The sequence below is a fragment of the Rhipicephalus microplus genome, chromosome 10 (assembly GCF_043290135.1).
Source record: "Rhipicephalus microplus isolate Deutch F79 chromosome 10, USDA_Rmic, whole genome shotgun sequence".
Taxonomy (NCBI): Eukaryota; Metazoa; Arthropoda; class Arachnida; order Ixodida; family Ixodidae; genus Rhipicephalus; species Rhipicephalus microplus.
In genome coordinates, this window is record NC_134709.1 from 4,791,763 (window position 1) to 4,810,849 (window position 19,087).

The window sequence follows — 19,087 nt, forward strand, 5'->3', positions numbered from 1 at the left end:
TATCACATTACAAAAAGTCATACAAAAACTTAAGAAAAAAGCGCTGAAAATAAAAAGAGAATAATTGAAATGCATGGTCATGAAGTGGCATGAACATGAAATAGAAGGGAAAGACATCGGCAGTAACAATAAAATTTGGCAGGAGCAGCTTGGCCGAACAAGTTTAAATTCATTTATTTATTTGTTTACAGTACCTTGCAGGGCCCTTGTGGGACTTTTGGTCAGTGTGAAGGTGAACAAAATGAAGGAGACTGCATGCACAAAATAAAGTAGTAGTGGATGCATTCATGTTACACTATAGGTGAAAAAAAATAATAAACACCATAAATCGCATTTGTAACAGCTAGTGTAAATACAAATATTTGCAAGCAAAGATAGGACTGCTTTAGCACCGAGTTTTGTGTTTATAGTATTGCAAATTTCACAGTTATGAGATGCATGCCTTGAGATTGTAATCTCCACCACTCTGTTTTTAAGTAAACTGATTACATGTTTTTGTAGGAGGATGTTGGTACTGTCAAGCTTGGTTTGCATTCCTTGCCATCTTGTTTTGCCCATCAGGTCATTCTCCAATTTTTGATGAGTGCTTCGAGTTCACTGTGGCTGCTCCAGAGCTCGCCGTTCTTCGCTTCGCCGTCCTAGATGACGAATTCATTGGTGACGACTTCATTGGCCAGCACTCAATACCAGTGTCAAGTTTGAAAACAGGTAGAGCTTATCAGTGCATGCTGCCTTCATAGTGCAACGTATACTGTGTTACTTTGAATTCTTGATGAGAAATAACGGACAGTGATGGCAAGGAAAGTATAGAGGATGTTATAAGCAGTAATTGTAATGTAAATGCGAAGAAAGAGAAGTGGACAAGAAGATGAGCTTGCTGCTGGCAGGGACTTAACCTGCAACCTTCCAATAAATGTGTCCAAGGCTGTGCCAACTGAGCTGTGGGTGCATTCATCTATCGGTCCACTTTACAAAGTAGATATGTGCATTCAAACATGGGAGCGTCAGTCACAGCCATTTCAGCGAGTGAGAGACAACACCCCCCTCTTATTTTTGCATGTTGGTGTCACGTAGCACAGGATCTTATTACGAGCTGGCGGCTGACTAATAGTTCCTTGCATACAACCTGAAGCATCAAGCCTACAAGAATGAGTTTTTCTATAATTATCGCATATTTTCAGCTGCTTTTCCGTCTTCTCTAAGTTGTATTGTGGGGCAGCGTTTTGTTTATGATTGACGCTTTTCCACCTACACTTGAGCTCTATCGAATGAGCACGTGCTAAAATGGATTGTTCACCAATCACACTTGCTCGGAATGCCTCTCTAGCATTATGTAGCACATTTACTCGTGCAAGGCTGCGCTTATGTAGGGCCTACATGGCTAGTATGAAGTGCCAAATTATGTAGAAACTCTTTAACCGAGTACCACAACCATATTTCCTTTAGGTGCAAATGATGGTACACTTTCTATGGATGTGCCCAATTCACGTAGCCTAATTAAAAGCACTCAATATTACATTCCAAGCAAGAAAAATAAAGCAGTGCATTGTGTGTGTTTTTTTGTTGTTTATTGTAATTAAATGCTTAATTTTTTTCGTGGTCAGTCATATTCTGTTCTGGCATGAAACGAATGAAATTATAGGCTCCAAATATGTGTGTGGTTGTACACATTGTGGAAAAAGATAAGCTGTACTTTTTACTTTGGTCCTGAAGCGCAGCACGTCGAATTGCCTGTCAAACATTTGATCAATTACAGTCATATGCAGCACACTGAAGTTAAGTCAAGGCACACCGGCTATAAAGAAGGTTCACTTCATCCGATGAGCAATGTTTCTTGCCACATGTTCACACTACTAGCATAAAAAGTAGTGTACACAAACATAGTCACTGCCGCTCAAGGCATTATAAATGATCTGGTTAGCTTCTGCCTTTCATATGCATTATTGCCAGTTAACATAAATATAAAAAAGGGAATGGGGAAATAAGGTGTGCGTTAATCATATATTGTGCATAACTTTGAGCTAAGTGGTCATTCTGTTTATGATATCAAGACAGTGTGAACTCAAGACAGGTAATTCTTGTTATTCTCCGCAAATTAATACTTGATTGCTCTAATTGTTGTTTTTTCCAGGGATAGTGAAATGGCAGTACTGCTTGAATCAAACAACCCAGGAAGAGGGGAGGGGATGTTACTTAATGAAAATTCTTAAACACTATGTTAAATTCTAACAGCATGGCTATTCGTGGCTGAATCTATCGTATCTTCAGAGAATCATAGAATGTTTTGTATATACAGTAGACTCAGTAAACGGAAATCTGTTAAGTGGAACTGCTGCTAAAACGGAGCAAGTGTTTCCGATAAGATTGTTTCCATACTTGTATTATGCACCCCGGTCCATTTCTCAGTAAATGAAACTCCTGTTAAATGGAACACATTTTCCTGGTTCCTTCAGGTTCTGTGTAATGAGAGTCTACTGTGTATAGGGGATTCGACATATAAAGTATGTAATATATGAACAATGCATTTGAAAGCAATATACAACTGTTCAATATAAATAACGATTCGTTATATGTGGATTCGGTGTATGCATGTAGGATTGTTATCAGCAGTTATGATCCCTCAGCAGCTTGAAATTCGGATTAAAAGGTACAGTGCAGTATGTTAAAATATGTCCAATGTGTAACTTTGCATGCCTTTATTATACAGTGTAGACCATTCATAACGTACCTGCTTATAGTGGAGAATCGGTTTCAATGCGGTCTTTTTCGACTCCCATTCACTCTCCCATAAAACGCCTCGGTGACTGATAAGCCCTGCACCAGCACCCGCTAGCATCGCTATGGTCACGTTTGGCTCAACATGGCACATGTATTTCCCATCCTTATTAACCGCACGTAACAGTTTTGTCAGGAAAGGGGTCGTCGTTATTGTGCTTGCTACAGATATCGCGTTTGATACGTTGTTGGTAAATTGAAAACCTTTTGCGGCCTCATGATGCAAGCTTTCTTCTTTGCTGCCAGTGGGCTGTCTTACGTAAGCTTGGCGGGATTTCATCGTTATCTCTTGGCTGCAAATGTGAACTTCATAACGCGTTAGCAGTTCTTGGTTCAAGGCGTGAGTGCAGTCTTTTCGATGACGGATCTTCATGTCTTGGACATACTTCCCGCGACAACATACCTAATGGCATGTTAGGACTAATCAACTTTGGTTGCTTTCGGTACAGCGGTCACGTGCAATCCAAGTTGCGGTTTGGTACAGAATCAACGAAACTTTTTGCGGTGGCTGCACTTGCAGGGAAGAAATATATATTGTTAAAGTAAAAAAATAAAAACAAAGGCAGCATGTGTAGCACTCGAATGGTGGTTTGCTGTTCGACTGCGACATCTTGAAATTGGGTGCGTGCCTGTGAAATCGAATGATGGGCATCTTTCAGACCATGAAATTCCAGATGTGATTCAACATTCTGTGTAATGCGCATAATCGAGGTGGTATGAGAAGCGGTAGGCAAATCGTTATCCCCCTGTTGTTGTTAACGGGGGCGCATTGTTAGCCCCTCCCTTGTTCATTTCATCGGCAATGCATGTTTTTGGATGTTAAATTATTTTAACATTCAGGAATTTAAAAGGGATAAGCTCCATGCATCGCATGCTTTAATTCTCAAAGACGCGAGGCTGCTTGCTCAACACGTTTTGTGCAATTGCAGCCCTTAAAGAAGGTTGTTTTGGTCATAGTGCGGTATCGCTTAGCTATAGTGCAGATATCTATGACTTCCGCGGCTGACGTTATAAGTGGTCTATACTTTAGTGCTGTTGAAAAATGAGCCGATCTTACCAGCCTTGTAGATGATTCGGCATAATGGCCAAAGTCCGAAGCAATGTTCTCACGTTTCTTTGCCCCTATCTTGCAGGCTACCGTCACGTACAGCTCACATCTGACACCGGCAAAGTGCTTGAAAACTCCTCGCTCTTTCTTCATGTCACTATGAGCACCCGTTCAGGAGACAAGGTACGAAAACACCCTGGCCACTCCTGCTACTGCAGGCAGCCCTGAAATAAGAGTTGCCAGATGCTGCCGAGTTAACAAGCAAAGTAATCATCACAAATGAAGCTCTAACAAAGCTGCATGGCTTTCATACAGAAACCCCAAAGAAGTGGGAATATTATTAAGGTAATATTTTTAATTGTGATGAAAAATGTCACTTCAATATGAACGAGAGATGAAAATACTCTTCTTAATTGTACAGTATTGTACAGTGAGAATATGCACAATTACAAACGAAAGCACATATACTTATTGTTTAACATTGTCTCTGGTGCAGTTTCCATTGGTTGAATGGGCGTTTGCCAGTGTATGACTAACGCTACTTGTTAATTCCCCTAGTCTATGTTTGACTTCAACATTAAAGTCATAGTCATCAACAAATGCAATATTGGTGAATGTGATGATCACTAAAATAAGTGTAATTGAGGGAGAATTCAAATAAACTCACAAGAAAGGCAACAAGCGGCTAGAGAATTCTACAAAGGACTCGCAGAAAAAAAAAAAAAGCCCAAATCCGCTTATGCTAAGTGGAAACTGGCAACTCTGCTTGAATACCTAAATAGTTTGATTTGATTGTGCCAATATCTCGCAATGTCTGTCCATTGTTGCACATTGTTTATGTGGCACATTATGTGCCACATAAAGTGAGAAAAGTGTCATGCATGTGTGCTTTCTCCAGCTCAGCAGAAAGCAGTTAGCTTTTGCAAATCCAAGCCATGCTTGTTTGAAAGCCACACTTATGGTATCTCTGAAAAAAGTATCATAAAAACAAAATTCAGAATATTGTCAGATGTGCCATTGCAACTAGGGGATTTTATGCACATCATCAGGTTGTGAAGAAGACTGTCACATCAAATGTTGAGGCATGTCTCCCGGACTTTGTCAACTGAGCTAGCATGCCACTGTGCAAGTCTTGCTTGTAACCTACTAAACAAACGAGTCGGTTAACTTCCAAGTTTCGTCACTCATTGCGTGCCTGTCGCTCCACAATGATAAGATGTGACTCTTGGCGTTAAACATTTACTTGGCTGTTATTAGCTCCTACAAAGGCAATTGGCATCCTGTGAAACAAACTGGGCTGCGGTCGTGCCTGTGTGACACGTTAGAATATTGGTTTCACTCCACTGTTGAGACATTGATACGGAACAAGGCATGGACGCTTATTACCGTAAAAGCCCACTTATAGCTCGGACCTGGATATAGTCCAGGGTGTAATTTGGGAATAGCAAACGCGAGAAAAAAATCGCCTGAGTAAAATGGAAAGATGCATTTGTTGACACACTTCATTCATCGTCATTGTCGACGCACTTTCTTCCGCCCCGCCGCGGTGGTCTAGTGGCTAAGATACTCGTCTGCTGACCTGTAGGTCACGGGATCGAATCCCGACTGCGCCGGCTGCATTTCCGATAAAGGCGTAAATGCTGTAGGCCCGTGTGCTCAGATTTGGGTGCACGTTAAAGAACCCCAGGTGGTCGAAATTTCCGAAGCCCTCCAGTACAACGTATCTCATAATCATATGGTGGTTTTGGGACGTTAAACCTCACATATCAATACGCACTTTCTTCCGAAGCTCCCTTGTCGGAAATGTTCTCCCACAGCACATCATCTTCAGTGCCGTCAAGTGTGTTCGAGATGGAGCACTTTTTGAATGTGCGGCAAACGAGCGCCCCGAGATCTGGCCCAAGCCTCGACTAGCACAGCATCCCTTGGGTGATGCTGTGCTAGTTTCAGCACAGCATCACCCATTTCAGCCGTTCGGCAGCGGTCACTTTCGATTCTCAGGACCTTATCCACTCCGCATGCAGGTGCTTGACATTGTCCTTAAATGGCTTATTAAGGCACACATCAAGCAGCTGCAGCTGTGATGTCATCCCTCCTGGGATGACGATGAGCTCAGTGCCGGAGTCATGCAGCAGTCGCTTTACGGAGTCGGTCAGGTGACACCGAAACGCGTCGAGCACAAGCATCCAAGGGAGCCCTAGCAGTGCTCCGGGCTGTTGACACCGCATGAGCTTTACCAGTGAAGCACTAGCAATTCGTCTATCCACCCCGTGTCCTGGCAGCGGGCGACAACATTTTTTGGGAACTTCTCCCCCCTTTGGCAGCGTCTTTCGTTTGAATACCACATAGGGAGGTAGCTTGCGACCGTCTGCAGTGCAGGACAACATAACAGTCACCCGCATTTTTTCGTTCCCAGTCAATCGCACGATAGCTTGCCTAGAGCCTTTCTGATGCACCGTCAGCATTGAGGGCATCTCCAGGTAGACTGGCGTTTCACGCCCGTTGCCGTTCTGGCCCAGCTGAAAGGGGACAGCCTTTCGCAACGCAATTACATACTTTTGAAACTACACAAGGTCCTCTATGTAGCTCTTTGGTGGTGTTGCGACCTTGGTTTGCAGGCACCCGAGTTCTGGGATGAAGATATCGAGGCAGGAGGAGGTTGAACTTCATAGAGAGGGTTTATTTACATTATTTGCATGGCACGAGCTCTCTGGCTCAAAACTCTACATTGAGAAGCTCTACATTGTGAGATCCTCCATAGAACAAGCACGTTGAACAAGCTCTCAGCAGCTCGTGAGGGATGATTTTAAAGAGTCTCACTTCCTCAGATCCCTACATCGAGGAACAGTTCTATACTGCACTGTTCAATAAAAGGTCCCACAGCACACACGAGGGTCATTATGCCAGCACTGCCCCCAACATACACATACACTAACCAAACGCTTGTATGGTCCCGGCGATGCTGCCTCTTTCAGCGAATTTCGCTTCCAGCGAGCGGGATGCAACGAGTCTGTCGTCCTGCTGCTTGGGCCGACCACCCATGCTTTGTCGAACGGCGGTCACGGTCTAGGCGCCTCAAAGAGGCCATGCGTGGACATCTGGTACTGATTTGAGCGTCGACGGCTCATCAGTCAGAGACGCACAGCGTGGTGGTCCGACGTCTGTAATAGGCGGAAGCTCGACACTGTGGCTTTGACTGGAGTACAAAGACGTCACATGTCCCATCTCTGCGCACACCCCAAGGACAGCGGTGCTCCGTCGAGTAATTTTAGTCACGCAGCGCCCAGTACATATGGAAACAGCAGGGTGTCTTGGCGCTGCTCCTTATCTCCATAAAATGAGGCAGCAGCCTTTGTTCCGTTCTGGCGGCCACGGCAAAAGGGTGGCTCGCCAAACGCAACAGGAGCTTCTGTGAGATCGGCAGCTGCTACTGCCACTAACACCATCTAGCACCAAGCGAAGAAGTGCGCAAACACCTGATGATGATGATAGCACAGTGTTATGCCTAAACCAAAACTGAATTTTGGACAAAAATACTTATGTACCGCATATAGCACAGGGCCAAAATTTCGTACGGTAAAATCTAGAAAAAAACACTGGGCTATACGCAGGCTTTTACGGTACGTAGAACGAACTATTTCAATGTCATTGGTCAAATTTAAACCACCAGAAACAAATCATAAATGGTTGACATAAAATTACAGCACCATTCATAAGTTCGAACCATCAGAATAGTAGGCTGCTTTCCCATTTTAGTTTTGTTCTTAGTGGATAAGGAATGTATTTATACACATGGAAAGTATTTTTTCTCACTTTATGGCCACTCTAAAGATTTTATATCTGCAACGAAAAAAAATTATCCTAGGGAACATTTTGTCCAAAAATTAAGGAGTGTTTTTTACTAATACAGACAGACGTATCCAATCATAGTAAAGCCACAAATAGCTGAGTGTATTTATTATGCCCAATAAGCTTATGTCTGTGCTAGACATCCTGAATTTTCTTCACTAATTTTCATATAAATGGTTGTGTCAGTGTTCATTGCACTGATGTTTGACATATCTTGCTTTTTATTATATGATCGATTTATAGCATCTTTCTTTGAGAGCTGCACACGTGTTTGCGGGATGAGTATAATTTTGCAGAGCTTCCCTCTTTCAGAAATTAAGAAGGAAACGATCCTGGCAGACTCGGCCACAGGCTGAGATGAGGCATGTTGGTATCCGGCACCTCGACGAAGCCTTCAAGGTGTGTTTGGGACTTGGGTGCTCATTTGTTGCATTTGCACATTTGTATGTAATTTCTAGAGCACAGCTCCGAGGCGCCCGTTCCTGTGTTGAGCGGCATCGCCGTCGGTGGTGCAACCAATAGGCATGAAGCAATAAAATGAGAAAAAGTAATATTAAATGCACCTGTTCTGTTTAAGCAGAAGTTCCACGTAACAGATTTCTGTTTACTAAGAGTCTACTGTAATGAGGTGCCAATTATCCTGCTGCCAGTTATATATTTCATTTTGGCATATAAAGAATAAAATCGTTGGCTTAAAACGTGTGTGCAGTTTGTTTTCAGCTGCATTCATTTTGAGAGAAAAAGAAGTAATACTTTTGTTGATTCTGGAATGCGGCACGTCAAGCGACCCGTCTAGCATCGTAGTGACTTCACCAAAGTGGTTGGCTACGTCATACGCAGTACGCTGTGGTTGAGTCATGCTGACTGCATAGAAGGTTCAGTTTATCCAGTGAGCGATAAGTCTTGCGCTTCTTTGGCCACAAATTGACACTACTGTAGTCGAATCTCGATAATTCGAACTCGAAGGGGCCCGAAAATTCGTTCAAATTAAAAGAAGTTCGAATTGATGAAAGCTAAGTAAACGGAGGGCTCTCCATTCTGTAATGCATGTGCATTGAGCTAACACATGAGGGAGAAGTTTAAGAAGACCTAAATTTATTCAGAAATCACAGGACACATGCTATTAATTGAAGTAATCGGTGATGCGTGCGCGTCTGCCCACGTTTGCCGTGCAGCGAGCCAATCAATTTTGCGTGCAGCTTGCAAAGCATTTCTACTTCGACTTCAGCATTCTCCTGGCAAGAGAAGTTGCGCGCGAAAATGTCCAGCGCCGACACTTTCTAAAGACGACGACAACAATGACTGCTGCGTAACGAAGCCGCCCGCTTTCCGTTACGCAGATGCAGCGTGTCCAGCACGGGACGAGAAAGGAGGGGCGTCTCCACGCGGAGAGAAGCAGATTGGTATTTGAGAGAAAACAAACACTCTATGGCAGCTATTTTTTTTTGCTCTCTTTGCACGCGTCGTTGAAAGGAGAAGGGTTACATGGCAGGGAAGGGAAAAGAGGATGCGTGGCATTGGCATGTAAGAGATCCCCCCCCCCCCCCCCCACTCAAGGCGAATAGTCGTGCTCCCGCAAAGGGCAAGGGCTGCAGAAGACAGTGCCTTTTTCCTTTCTTTCAATCTCACAATCATTCAACCCAGCAACCGCGTTCTTTTTTTTTCTCTCTCTCTCTTCGTGCGCGGCATTGGAAGGAGGAGTGTCTTCACGTGGCAGGGACGGAAAAGGGAGAAGCGTGACACCGGTGCGTCGCAGATCAGCATTTGAGAGAGAGCAAACATTCCACCGCAGCTTTTTCTTTTTCCTTTTCATTTCCTTCGCGGGCAGCGTTGAGGTGTCGCAGGTGCCGCGGCGGGATTGGGCGGGGTTCCGAGAGCATTTTCTGAGCGCGGTATGTTTGAATTAACCGTCGGAAGTGCTTGGGCGTTCCAATTACCGGGCGTTTTTACCCGTTAGAATAGACATAGCTTTGACAAGACCTCATTGTGAGTTCGAATTAGCCGGAAGTTAGAATTAAGCGTGTTCGTAATAATGAGATTTGACGGTAGCATAAAGAAGTGGTGTACACAAACTTAGCCACTGCTATTGTAGGGGTTATGTGTGTTTTTGTTACAGACACTAAAGGTTGTTTTTTTTTTTTTCATGATACATGAGAACATAATTTGGTGGCTAGGCAATAAAGTCTGTGCAAACGAAGTTATTGCTCATGTTTGCACTTGCAGAAGTTGTCCAGACAAGCTCAACGTCATTCTCGATCTTCGTTGTGGTAGTGAGAAAACTTAGCCTCTCCTAAAGCCACATATCATATCCATGAGGAAAGTTGTTGAGATAAGTGTAATCTCTAGGTGACACATATATGCATCCAAGTTTTTATTTTGTCACCCTCGATTGCTGAAGTTTCTTGTCTCTGTCATGTGCCACATAAGAAACATGCCCAGTACAATATGCGGGTGTGCTGAATTTTTTCGCTGGATTGCGATAAAGTAGTGCAGTCTCTCACAAGTTACTGAAAATGTGGACATGGTTGATTTCATGACACAGCTCTCCTGATTCCAGCATAATTTTTTTTTGTTAAAAAGCAGCTCGCCGTACCATTCAGTGTAAAATTTTTGATTCATTGTCTTCTTTGAGTTGTTGATGGTATTGGTTTGTTGCTATATCCAGTGACTTTTTTCATTTGCATTCTCCAGCTCCGTAGCTGCAGAAAGTTGTCACTAACATTAGCTAGATAAATGTGAATCTATGAGAAGCTCGGACGATGCAAAATCAGCACTTGTGTTAATTGAGTGCATTGCTGTCCTGGTGTGCAGTGGGTGCCATGCTGGTGTACCTGTAATAGTAAAAATGCTCTAGATAGGCCGCTCTTCCACCTTTAGTCGTGAGCGTGCTGTGCGTTTGGTACAGGCCTGGTATTTTTCAACAATGGTCATATATTCATTTGCACGCCATTCTGCAGGGGGCAGCTGGGGCATTGAACGAGTGCCAGCGGCTGAAGGGATCCTTAGATCGTGCCTTGCTAGAGTGTTGTGAAGAGTGTGGCCTGCCAAGCAGTGCAAACTTGGCCCAGTGCCTGCGAGCAGCTGCTTTGCGATTGGCTTCAGCTTCCGAAGTAGTTGGCATCAGCATCACCGAAGAGAAAGGGGTGAGACAAAGTTACTCATTTGGTTGCTCATTAATTTCCTCCGATATGTGATATGCTATTTCCTATGATTGTGAGACTTGTGCAAGCATTTGAGCACTTCAAATATTTGAATGAATATTAGAATTCGCTTTGATTCGGATTTAAATTATTGAAAATTTAAAGTATTCATAATACAGTGTCTATAGTCTGTATCTAGTTGAACGTGAATTTTCTGTTGGCAGTCGTGACACTGAATAAACATAGAAGCTTGGCGAACAAGCTCGTATCATCAGTGTCTCGTCAGTCTAATCTGTCGGACCACTTGTTTGTCTACGAAAACATAAAAATATTAGTTCGCATGCAACTTTTTGTAAAGGTGGCTTTACTACAGTTGAGGTGTGCTGTACTGTCAAGACACCTGTCCTGGGAGCATCTGCATTGCCAAGAAGCCTTACTTCAAAGTTAAACCAACATAGTACCCCTGCATTGATCCATCATATTTTAAAAGGGCCCCACAACACTTTTTGAGCATGGTCAGAAAACACTGCCGATAAATGATCGAGGCTTCAGAGAACATGCGGGCCAGGTATTATAGTGCAGCATGCGGCCTTTAATTCACAATAAATTCTCAGTCAGCTGAAAATTGCTTTGTCTTCTCTTGACAAATGACGCTGCAAGTTTAAAAATCACTCGTGAGAACTATTGTTGATGTCATTGGATGATTCCAGCATTGCGTTCGATCATTACTAGGGCTGCCGCAAAATTCTGTGATGTCTCTGTCAGTGTTTCATTTTTTTTTTTTCAGGTAAAACTGCAATGTTCTTTACTCAGGTTTTTTTGAAGAGAATGTTGCTTGTCGCATTTTTTTTAGTTAATATAAATGAGATTGTACTTTGTTAAAAAATTTAGTGCTTGGAGTTACGGTAGTGGCTGTTTGGCATAGGAAGCTTTCTAGCTGCAGCATTTTTTTTTTCTTTTGCTCATTAGTACCCGGTGTTCAAGGTTCAAGGTGAACCCTCTGTGAAAGCATCAAAACTGGTCACTGCATTTGACAAGGTAAGTGGATGCGTCCTTTTTGACAGTGGGTTTGTTGCTTGTGTCAAGTATTTTCCATTAAAAGGACACTAAAGTCAAACAATGGCTTGGTTTAGATTAACTAACTCTGCTCAGAGAACTCTAATGCTGTAAGCTCTATCATCATAAGTTCATTATTAGAGGAGGAAAATTAAGTTCAAAGTTTCATTTTAAAATTTTGCCCCGAAATTTGTGCATTTGACGTCAAGGATTTCAATATGTATTTTTTGTATTGTCACAACATTAGCTAGATGAAATTTCCTGAAACTTCATATGTTAGGTTGATGGCCCCAAAGATGACAATGTACTTGATTTTTGTCAATTAGGTAATATGCAGGACTTAGTAGCGACCGTCAAAACTTATGACATCATGATGTTTGGCGCGGGAACTTCAGATAACCTCTCCAGCCGCATTTTCTTTTGATGTGTTTGCTCTCTTACGAAGTGTCGTCCTGCGGTAAGAGTAGCATTTCCAGGATTGTGGAATTGTACTTTACCATTACACATGATATCATTTTGATATTTAGTGTATATGCTTGTGCGAATAATCAATTTTAGGCTCGAAGCAAACGGTGATTTTGGTTGAATAATTTTTAATTGAATTCACATGGTATATATCACATATTATACATTATAAATAAAAAGTTATACATTATAAATAAAAACCAAACCTGCACAATATTTTTTAAAATTTAAGAAGGGCCTTGTACAAATGGCAATTTTTTTCATCAATCAAAGTGAAAGCAACTTTGAACAGTAGCTTGATTTGGTTGGATAAAATTCTAATGATAGCCTGTAAAATATGTTACATGTTGAAATTTGCTCTGCTGAAACCTAAAGAGTTGGTATAACGAGCTTTTAAACTGAAAAAAAAAAGAAATTGATGTAAGGATATTTTTAACCTTGAAAGGGAGTTTTGCGGCAGTGCGCATTTCTTTTGGATATATGTTTTCACGGCTCAGCACAGCTTTGCCGCAGTGAAACTACTTCTACAGGAAGTTACATGAGAATTAATATATGCTCGAGTAAGTGGTTTTATGGTTTAGGAACCGTCTACTGCAGTGAAACTACCTTTACAGAATGTTACATGCAGATTAATAAACATCTATTCGTTCGTCTGGAATAATTCGAAATTTTGAATAATTTAAATTTGATTGCAACCTAAATTCGACTATGTATTATTTGTTCGAATATTGGAAGCATTCAAATGTTCGCACAGAACGACGAAAAGAGAAAACGAGCATGACATACTTTGCGGAATATGTTGAGCAGTCGAGCAGTGACGGCAAGGCAGGAATGAAATGCTGGATAGCGCGGGTTAGATGTAGTGCCAAGAAAAGAAATGAGCATCGAAGCTTAACACAGTTGCGCGTTCCCTTAAAGGGACCGACAACTGCCCAGAACATGAAATGAAATTGTTCCACGAATAAAAAGATTGGCCTTTGCATAGACTCAAATCAACTTTGTTTTTTTTATTTATAATATAATAATTTATACTATTTCTTCATTGCACGTTGTGAAAAATGACCCAAAGAAAGTATAAAAAAGTTGCAAAAGCATGAATCGTCTGATGTACCGGGCCATGTGACCATTGATTGCCGTACATGGTCAATGATTTTTTTTTTTCACCATTGAAATATTGTTGTTTTTTTATATTAAAGGATATCACTCTATAAAAATGTACTCGAAGGCCTGCGTTAAGAGTATGCGTTAAAGCGGCGCTGCCTTGACGTGACATAATTACCCCAATTTGTCAGCGCTTTTCAGCAATTCTTTAGAATGCTCTTGAAATTGCGCACTCAGTTTTCTGGTCGCTAAAATTTTGGAGCGATGTTGTTTTTCTACCTAGACTTCGTCTCAGAGGGAACCTGTATTGCTACTCGGCACGGTCATGCATATGCTTAGTGGTGTTTTTGGTAACTTGGCTTGGCTCGTGTTTTGGAAGAGTAGTGATGCAGGGACAAGTTGCTCATGACACAGGCATAGGCAACCCTGTGTGCAGGTGCACATAACCCGGTATAATTGCAGGGAAAGTGTATAATGCCATATCATCTCATTGTAACGACTTGTTCATTTTCAAAAAAATGTCTAGAAGCTTGAAATAAAGGTAGTTAAGCATAGTTACAGGAACTTCTGTGAAAGCAAAACGGCAGTGTTCACAATCGCGAGAAGGGCTGGTGGCATCGCTATATTTTTCTCGGTGTACGTTTGTGTTTAGAGCCTTCCAGATCTAAAAATACTGCACCTAAAATAAGTAGTACATGCTTTTGGGATTAGCTACTGCAGCTTCAAACACTACAAAAGGTGAGCTGTCTGCCGCACCATAAAAAAATGGTTCGAGAAAAGTCTGTTGTAGGTTTTTTAAGGAATTGCCACTTGCCACGAAATAAGTTTGTTATATCTAAAAACTTGTTATAAATGTATATCTGTAAAACTGTATGAGTAACAAATACGTATTTGTTTGACAAGAATATTCTTCATTTACTTCACTATAACCGATAATTTGTTGTACCCTTGTTCATTAAATCAAGCTTTGAGGGTAAATGAAGTCTTTTCATAGTGTTACAAACATATGTTTATAAAGAATTTTCGGGTATAACGAAGTGATTTTGTGGCAGGGTATCACCTTGCTAAAATGAGGTTTGAGTGTACAACAGTCATTTCTACCATGAAATAACTTTGTTATATTTGAAAATTTGTAATCAACATATATTTTTATATGTATGGCAACTGTTTTTTTATTTACATCATAATAACTGATAATTTGTTATACTCATGTTTGTTATGCCTAGGTTTCAGTGTAAATGAAGTGTAGTCTGGTCGTGGATAGTTTTATGATTGCTTGTTTATAACCTTCTCCGAAATGGCACTGAGGGAATGAGAAGGGAAAAGCTGTATGCACAACTTTTAATTCCTAAAGTAACTAAAAAAAACTTTATACTATCATCCTAGTAGGCCACAAGTGTGCAGCATTATCAGCTCTGACAACAGGGGCTGCCATGCCAAGCATGTAGCTCACATATCAATTCTTTTGTCAAGTGGACATACAGGCTACTTTGGTAAAATGTGAAAATGAGCAACATAGCTTTGATCTCATACTGATTCATCATCATCATCCTGACTACACCCACTGTAGAGAGCAAAAGTTTCTGCCATGTTTTGGTAATAAACACGATCCTGTGCTTTCTGCTGCCGCGCTATACCTGCAAACTTCCTAACCTCATCTGCCCATCTAGTTTTCTGTCTCCTTCTTGCGCATTTGCCTACTCTTGGAATCCAGTCAGTAACCATTAATGACCAGTGGTTTTCCTGCCTACATGCTGCATGCTTGGCCCATGTCTATTTCTTCTTCTTGATTTAAACTACAGTGAAACCTCGTTAATACGTACCTTCCGGGGGCGGCGTCTTAACTACACGCTAAATGCACTACGCATTAACCACCAGCTACAAAATCGCATCTCGTGACATGCGGCATCGTCGCCAACAAAGAAGGAAACTCGGGATATATTGCCTAAAGTGAACACTGCAAAGCTATTTCTTTCTTTTTGCAAAAATGCAGAAAAGTTTCTAACTCTCGCACAAGCGCCTGATAGCACGTGGTGGTGACGTCGATGAGCATTTTGAAACTACTGCACGTTACGGGATTCGCAGCGTGGTACAGCGACAGAACGAACACAACTGGCTGTCCATGATAGTTGTTCCACGGTCTGCTTCTAAGCAAAAACAAGCGCAGTTTTCTTTTTTTAAACGCGTTACGGTCGCAGAGAGCCAGATAGTTTACTTGCATGGCTAGTTGCGTGCAGCGCTTCGCTCATTCAGCGCACACTGTGGCTGCCGATCATCCGCTAGCTGTAAAATACGCTTTCTCCACTTCAGGCCATGCACAGATGCGGCGAGTAGCCTGCTGGATTGACGCAGTGACGAAGAACTTCTGGCAAGCAATGCGCTCTCCGCGATGCTCTAGCAGTCCTGGCAACGGATGGAGACGCGCTTGGGCTGTCGCTAAATTAAAGCAGGCAGCATGGTTACAATAGTGCTACGCTTGCTATACTGTGCGCATGTTGACGTAATGCAACAAGGCATCTTGGTGCCTGTGACCCGAAACGATAAACTCCGTGACAGTGAGCTGCTTGCGTTTCTGTAAAGCAGTGTGCGCTGGAACATGGTCCAGCACAACATAGCGGCAGTGATCGGCGGCCCAGCGCATTCAAATAGTCGTCTACTAAAAGCGTGCAGTAGGTCTAAAGAGAAGCTACATCACGTGCGTGCCCGAGCAGATAACCGGTTATGCTTACTGTGATAAGGCTTTTCGTAGGCAATAAGCCTTTTCAGTGGTCACCAGGACGCCTTTGTTTTTTTCCCCAATGATTACTCGGGATGTCATCGCTGCAATCGTGTAGAAGTCGGAATAACTTATCAGGTGATCTCCGCACTAAAGCAGTAAAAGTTCAGCGACGCAGTAAAGTATTGGGGAGTAAAATGTTATCCCGGTACCCATTTAGTGTGCACTAACCGGCAGACATAAGCCGAACAATACGGCCTAAGCGGTTCGCGAATGCATTAGTCTTTATGAGACTGGGTCAGAAAGTCATCGCAACTATGCCTTAACGGTTGGTACGCTTAAAGAGGGTACGAACTGATGATGTTTCACTGTATGGTGAAACCGCAACGAGGAGGCAGATACGGAAGCACACGCGCTAACTAGCCGCGGGTCTCTGTCAACGCATTCCTCGGAGCCGCAACGACCCGATGCCGAAGACGGAGTGTATTTTATCACAACCTACGCCGACGTTCTGCAGTGGTACAGAACGAGCAGACGCCTATATCCACCGCCTCACCGAGACCTACAACGCAGAGAAGCAGCCACACTACGGCAGCTGCAAGTACAAGCAATATAGACCCCCGTCTGGGCAAAGCACGTTTGCCCGGAGGTTTACACCACTAATGTATGCCAACACTGCAAGAAGGCGCGAGCCACCCAGAGACACCTCCTTTGGGACTGTGCACCACCGCCGGGTAACCAAGAAGTAACGCCAACTGCCATAAGCAGCAAAATTATCAGCTGAGAGCCAGGCAATCAAAGAGACGTGGTCTAGCATGTGCTTAGCATCCTGGAACGCCAGCGGCCGAAAGCGGCGCCCCCACGGGTTTGACGCGAGTAGGTTGCTGCTCCGGGACGTCTGAGCACGCTAGTGTCTCGCTTTAATCCCCCTACCCCTTCCCCCTTTATGCCGGATCGTCAATAAAGTTGTTTCACTCACTCACTGTATGGTATGATATCCTTAACCCCAGTTTGTTCCCTGACCCACTCTGCTGCCATTCTCTCTCTTAAGGTTACACATATCATTTTCCTTTTAATTGCTCGCTGCATCATTTTCATTTTAAGTTGAACCCTCCTCGTCAGCCTCCAGGCTTCTGTTCCAGTTATGTACTCCTTATTTGTTAAGTTATATTTGACTGGGGTTACTTATAAAATGTAGTGCTCAGCTTGACAGGTTTTATCTCATTTCTGCCATAAGTATTGGTAATTTAAATATATACTTTATTTCACGGCACATTCGACAACCAACCAGCTTTTAATTTTTTTTTTAATCTGCATTGATTGTTGTCTGTGAAAAATATACTATATTATACATGAATATTTTAGATGCATCGGCAATGCTTTAAACTCCATGACTTGTTTTACAAATTTTGTAACTGCTACTTAAACACAAATAGCTGCTCTCCAAACTAAAATTTTTTTTTCTGCTCCAAAAACGCTTATGGATGCTTTAAAGTGGTACGGTTTCTGCTCCAAATTCAGCTCCAAAAATGTAAAAAGTCGTTTCCATCACGTGGATATAACAAAGTTATTTCCTGGCATGTGTGACTCTGTTAAAATGAGGTTTGCATGTATAACACTCACACGTGCCATGAACTAACTTCGATATATTCAAAAATTTGTTATAAACATTTGTTTGTAACACTACATTTATGACAAGACTGTTCTTTATGTACTTTGTTATATTCATGTTCATTATATTGAGGTATGAGTGTAAGTGAAGAATATTGTTGTTGTTAATAGAGTGTATACATTTATTTAACGAATATTTGGATATAACTAAGTCATTTCGTGGCAGGTGTGGCTTTTTATGAGGTCTGAGTGTACTTTCTTTGAATCGCGTCCACTCTGAAGCATGCCTTTTTTGTCAACAGGTGCTGGCTGAATGCAAGGCCATTTCTGAGACATCACATTCTGTTTTCAAAACAGTGAGTTGGAATTTGTTCGTTGTCTTTAAAGCCAATGTCACATTTATTGAGCTTTTGAGAATTGAACTTCACATTTTCATTGTTCAAAAACAGCGGACTCATTACTAGCTTTGTGCAAATAATAAAGTTTGATAATCTCGGATAATGGTGCAGCAGATATGTAACCTTTTTTTTGACAATGCAACATTTGTTCCACTGATGAATTCATTAATGGTAATGGCTGAATTTGGTCCACAGTTGAATGAGCTGTACCAGACCATGAAGAGTTTCTCCGAGGACCTGAACGGCACATGTGTGGCAATTGGTCTCAAAGGAAAGAAGGCTGAGAAGGTGAAGTACAAATGGTTATTACACTCATGCCACGTGGATGAAAGAAATGACATTCAGTAGTTATGACATTAAGTTCCTGGATGACATATTTTTCCTCAAGCTGCTACTTGTTTAAATTTGACCTGATGTCAATAACACTGACTTTTGAAATGCGAAGTATTAGGATAACAATAAATTATAAACAATTTTAACCACTCTACTTTGCATTTACAAATAGTGAAATGTATAAGTAGGTGTATAATAGTGTTGTTAGCTTGAATTGCTCCTGTCTCTTACTACATTGCAACTGACCACAGCAACTTCAACCATTGCTTTTTGAATCCGAAGCCTAGAATCCGACGTGGCATCTGTCATGTCGAAGCCACTGCAGTTCTGTGGACTTTCAGTTTCAGTTTCAGTTTATTACCTTAAAGGCCCCCCTTTCTAGGAGGGGCATTACGTAAGGGGTGGGGTTTTATTTAGGTTAACAATAAGCAGTAAGAGTTGTTTTAGCATTGAAGATGATCAATAATACGGTCTTGAAAGGCAGATGATGAGGGGATGTTGGCGATGTCCCGGGGGAGGCCGTTCCAGTCCGTGGCTGCTCGAAAAAAAGAACGAAACAGAAAAAGCAGTGGTGCGCGAAGATGGGCGGGAAACC

At 42.2% G+C, this 19,087-nt stretch overlaps 1 protein-coding gene across 3 annotated transcripts in view; it reads left to right on the top strand.

The window, feature by feature from the left end:
* LOC119181260 (inactive phospholipase C-like protein 1) overlaps positions 1-19,087 on the top strand; it is a 142,886-nt gene that overhangs the window by 107,241 nt on the left and 16,558 nt on the right. For all 3 annotated transcript variants that reach the window (XM_075874915.1, XM_075874914.1, XM_037432464.2), the window contains 7 exons: positions 562-708; positions 3,909-4,006; positions 7,985-8,071; positions 10,630-10,815; positions 11,782-11,850; positions 18,064-18,117; positions 18,355-18,447. In XM_075874915.1, coding sequence (XP_075731030.1) covers positions 562-708; positions 3,909-4,006; positions 7,985-8,071; positions 10,630-10,815; positions 11,782-11,850; positions 18,064-18,117; positions 18,355-18,447 — 734 coding nt within the window. The remainder of the gene's footprint in view (positions 1-561; positions 709-3,908; positions 4,007-7,984; positions 8,072-10,629; positions 10,816-11,781; positions 11,851-18,063; positions 18,118-18,354; positions 18,448-19,087) is intronic.